We start from the raw sequence: 5,209 nt of genomic DNA on the forward strand, positions 1-5,209 counted from the left end.
TCGGGAAATCAATATCAAACAAAGTCCAAACAAAGAAAAAACTTTGGATTAATTTTTTCTGGACCAGAAGAGACCTTAGAAGGTTTGGGAGAAGGCCAGCAGAGCAACGAGGGAGCGACAAGCCCAAGGGGCCTGCCGCCCCAGGCTTGTGGGCCCCTTGTGGCACCTCCAACCCTAATTCCACATCTATAAATGCTCAAATATTCCCCTGACATCAGAGAGCCACCCGAAATATTTTTTCCATCGCCGCAAGTTCCTGAACCACGAGATCCCATCTGGAGGCCTTCTCCAGTACTCTGCCGAAGAGGGGAATCGATCACGGAGGGGCTCTACATCAACCTTGATGCCCTTCCCATGATGCGTTAGTAGTTTACCACAGACCTACGGGTCCATAGTTAGTAGCTAGATGTCTTATTATCTCTCTTCGTTTTTCAATACAATGTTCTCCTTGATGTTCTTGGAGATCTATTCGATGTAATGAATTTTTAAGTTGTGTTTGTTGGGATCCGGTGAATTTATGATTAGATCTATCCATGAATATTATTTGAGTTTTCTCTGAACTCTTTTGTGCATGATTACTATAGCTTTGTATTTCTCTCTGATCTATTGCTTGGTTTGGCCAACTAGATTGATTTTTCTTGCAATAGGAGAGTTGCTTTGTAATGAGTTCGATCTTGCGGTGCTCAATCCCAGTGACAGGAGGGGACATGACACGTATGTATCGTTGATATTAAGGGTAAAAAGATGGGGTTTATTCATATGCGAGTTTATCTTGTGTACATCATGTCATCTTGCTTAAGGCGTTACTCCATTTTGTATGAACTTAATACACTACATGCATACTGGATAACGATCGATGTGTGGAGTAATAGTAGTAGATGCAGAATCGTTTTGGTCTACTTGCCTCGGACGTGATGCCTATATAGGAACATTGTCTTGGATATCATCATAATTATTTACTTTTCTATCAATTGCCCAACAGTAATTTGTTTACCCGCCATGTGCTATTTTCAAGAGAGAAGCCTCTAGTGAAAACTATGCCCCCGGGGTCTATCTTTTATCATATATTAAACCAAAAATACCTTGCTGCTTTTTTATTTTATTTCTTTTCTTTTGTATTTTTATTTGATCGATCTATCTATCACCATACAATTTAATTTTTCTCGTAACCGTTGAGGAATTGACAACCCCTTGTTTGCGCGGGGTTGCAAGGATTTGTTGTTTGTGTGCAGGTGCTTCCAATGAGGTGTTTCTTGGTTCTCCTACTAGATTGATAACCTTGGTTCTTAACTGAGTGAAATACATATCTCTACTGTACTACATCATCCTTTCCTCTTCGGGGAAATCCCAATGCAGTTCACAAGTAGCAGTGACTGGCTCGCCTGAGGGGAGGTCGGAGGGGTCGGGACCTGCCGGAACTGGCAGGGTCGACGCAGGGGGCGGTGGCGATGGTGGACACATTTTTGTAGTCAGAGAGGAGTTCGAGGATGAGGATGAGGACACCGAACCAGCCCCGTACATGGTCAGGGCTCCGTCTGGCGGCGGTGTGCGGGGACGCGGGCGCCTGCCTTTCGGGGCCATTATGGTATGGGAGGCTGATGTTGAGGGTGCAGCGGATGGCGCTGGGCTGGCGGGCAGCGCGGCTAGGGGTGGCTGGGGCGGGGATGCTCATGCTCATGCTCATGTTCACGGGCAGACCAACAAAAAAAGAAGCTTTCTGTGGCCAGCAGATGAGGCGGGTCAGGATCGAGGCTTGGTTTAGGTGCACCGACGAAAATCCTGCACCTCCAGCTAGTTGCGGGCTAGGGTGGAGCGAGGTGGTTCGGCCGGGCGGCCAAGGTCTCTGGCGTCGGACTCGCGGCATTGGGGCAACCCTAGCTCGTTGGGGTTGATTGGTGTGTGCTACTTCTTGAGCTTGCGTTGTTATTTCCCTTGAAGAGGAAAGGGTGATGCAGCAAAGTAGAAATAACTATTTCCCTTAGTTAAGAACCAAGGTATCAATCCGGTAGGAGGAACAAGCAAGTCTCCAATAGATGCACAAACACAAACTAATAAACACTTGCACACAACGCGAAAAAGGGGTTGTCAATCCCTTCATGGTCACTTGCAAGAGTGAGATCTAATAGAGATAGACATAAAAGAGAAATAAAAGGCAAAATAAAGTAAAGGTAAATAAATTGCAACAAGGTATTTTCAGTTTTTGCTTTTATAGATCTTAAAATAATATGATGAAAAATAGACACGGGGGCCATAGGTTTCACTAGAGGCTTCTCTCTTGAAAGAAAACATATGGTAGGTGAACAAATTACTGTTGAGTAATTGATAGAAAAGCACATAGTTATGACGATATCCAAGGCAATGATCATGATGATATGTGTTTTGTCACAATTATCATCATGGAAGTGTCACTTCCATTACAGAAGAAGTTTTCATTCGGGGCATAATGTCACAGATGTGTCCTTTTTTGTAGTTACTACTCCGACCTCCATACACTGTTAAAACTTGGAGCCTTGTAAGTCGACGTTGTAAAGTTGTGTAGATCAACAAAGCACTCTTTTGTAGAACATTTTCTGTCCTGCTATTCTTGGGTTGTAAAAGTATATGACAGGTTGATTTCTTGTGTTGGCGTGTGCGGTGGTCTGTCTGGATACAGTGGTAATTCAGTACCCAAACAGGGTGCTATAGATACATTGGAGACATATAAACTGACACCGTATAAATAGGCCACATTGTAATAAGTAGCATGCATATTTACCATTGACACATATAAACAAATATAAAAAGTAAATAGTTAAATATATTTATTCAATGAGTTTAGTATTGTTTTGCATAATTTGTAGGAGAAAGGCGAGGAGCTCTTCAGATTTTCTAATATTTTGTGATATATTGTTTTTTAACATGATACTATAAAGCATTTCCTTGCATTTATAAACCTTGAAAATAATGGATGCAATATATTTCAATATATGAACATTTATAACTCTTCTTATCCCTCCCACCCACCACATATCGTCACTCTCCCCCGATCCTCTATGCCGCCAATGTTCTTCTTCCCACCGACGTCCCTCCATCAGCTCTATCATGCTACCCAACACACCCATCTATCAATATAGAAGCGGGGAATATTGCATATCTGGAAAGATAGATCATTATTTAATAAAATCTCCCAATATTGGTTTGCCATATTTATTTGAGTGGAGAGTGGTGCGGATTTTTGCAGCGTGAAGGCGATGGAGATTGGTTGGCCATGGGTTGTGTTTCCCCTTCGGTCCTCTATATATAACACAACATAATCAGGGTACAAGGCACACCAGCACCAAGCGGTCAAGCAACAAGAGTAGAAATATCTCCATTCTCCTCGTCCTCGACCTCCTCGTCCTCCATCTTCTCCAATGTAAGTTCTAGCCTTAGCCTTCATATCCCTATTCCATTCTTTGTTTCTCGATATTTTTTCATCATCCACCCTTTGTAGTTTTTGTATCCATGTATTATATACATGAGTTTACAAGAGGTGAGGTTATATATGTGTAGGGTCGAAGTAGTTCATTTTGATCTATATAGTACACTTGTTTTGACAACCATGTTTTTGCCTCTATATATACGTGTTGCCATTTTTTATGATTTTGTTTCTATGTTGATGTTATTTTGCTTCATCTATTTTTTGGAGCTACATGATTCAGTAAATGGAAAGAACATGCAAAATTAATCATGCATATAACAATCGATCAATCTGTATGACGGAAGGTACCAGATTTCTCCTATTGCTTTTTCATCATATTTTGCGAATTCTATATTGGTGAAACTATGATGTTACTAATTAATACTACATTTTTCTATTGACTCTTTTCAAGAATAACAATCTCCTTGCTTATATTTGGCATGAGTGTGCAAGGGAATAACTAATTTCTTCATTCTATTTTCTAATTCGTTTAGTTGATCATGGCATTCAAGGCCCAAGGATCCTCCTCTGTGAAGGCGCTAGTTGTTGAGGATGACACCGTTCAAAGGATGGTCCTCTCGACAATGTTACTCCAATTTGAATGTGAGATTACTCTCGCCAAGAATGGAAAAGAAGCATTTGACCTATTCCTTGAGGGGAAGAAGTTTGACATTATTTTGTGCGATAAGGACATGCCCATCATGACTGGTCCTGAGGTGCTTAGCTTCCCCTTTGGATTTTCAATGTCTACATTTTTTAGCAAAGTATTGATCTAAGCATAAGTCCTTGTTTTAATTTTGCAAATAAACTAAAAATTCTTTTGTTGTGTTGCTTCACAGGCAATTGTAAAGATTCGTGCTATGGGTGAAAGTGATGTGAAGATTCTTGGGATGTCGGCTGATGACGATGCCATGGAGGTGTTCATAAGTGCTGGTGCTGATGTTTTTGTGCCCAAACCAATGAAGGTTGAGTATCTCGGGTCTATAATTAAGGAAATAATCAACAACAAGAAGAACACCATGGACTAGCACAATCCAACTTGCTTGAGGGTTGAGAAAACATTTTTCTGCTCATGGAACTTTGTTTATTATGTATGCATTGTCATGATGTTTTGTTTCATTGTGTTGTTTAATTTTGAAAGAATAATCTTAAAGTTTGTTCACTATTATCAAGAAGAACATGAGACGCTATCCTTGATTTTATGGCATTGATATACTGCTTGGTCGGCACTAATATAAATAGGCCGCAATGTAATAAATACACTGGTGCGCGTCGGTGCTATACAAATGGTTTTAACGCCTTTCCGCGACGTCATTTGGAACCATCGCCTAGTGAGTGTGGGCGATAGGGGGGTCCTTCCCGCACGACCCATAAACCGTCGGGGATATGCCCTCCTGGCACACACGCTTGGCAAAATGAGGTCGTGTGCGACCAGCGAGCGCTCAAATATGGAAATGTGTACTGTCGGATTTCGAGTTCCAGCAAAACCCTTGGGGTTCGAACACTGGGGTGCGCACAAAGATCTCTCCCCTCTCTAGCTCGCTCACTCTACGATCTCATGACCTAGCTCGATGAACCCAAAGAATACGAGACACAAGATTTATACTGGTTCGGGCCACCGTTGTGGTGTAATACCCTACTCCAGTGTGGTGTGGCGGATTGCCTCTTGGGCTGAGGATGAACAGTTACAAAGGAAGAACAGCCTTGCGAGGTGAGGTGTTCTTGTGCTTGGTGTGCTTGTGTGGTTGAGGATCGGAATCGAATGCCTCC

The 5,209-nt window shown here is 42.0% G+C and overlaps 1 protein-coding gene across 1 annotated transcript; it reads left to right on the forward strand.

Annotated features, from left to right (window-relative positions):
- The first annotated feature begins 3,939 nt into the window (after nucleotides 1-3,939).
- On the forward strand, nucleotides 3,940-4,467 carry LOC125507497 (two-component response regulator ORR42-like). The gene is made up of 2 exons (XM_048672062.1): nucleotides 3,940-4,155; nucleotides 4,279-4,467. The coding sequence occupies exons 1-2, from the start codon at nucleotides 3,940-3,942 to the stop codon at nucleotides 4,465-4,467; spliced, it is 405 nt and encodes a 134-aa protein (XP_048528019.1).
- Nucleotides 4,468-5,209: the final 742 nt, after the last annotated feature.

The sequence above is a fragment of the Triticum urartu genome, chromosome 5 (genome assembly GCF_003073215.2).
Source record: "Triticum urartu cultivar G1812 chromosome 5, Tu2.1, whole genome shotgun sequence".
NCBI lineage: Eukaryota > Viridiplantae > Streptophyta > Magnoliopsida > Poales > Poaceae > Triticum > Triticum urartu.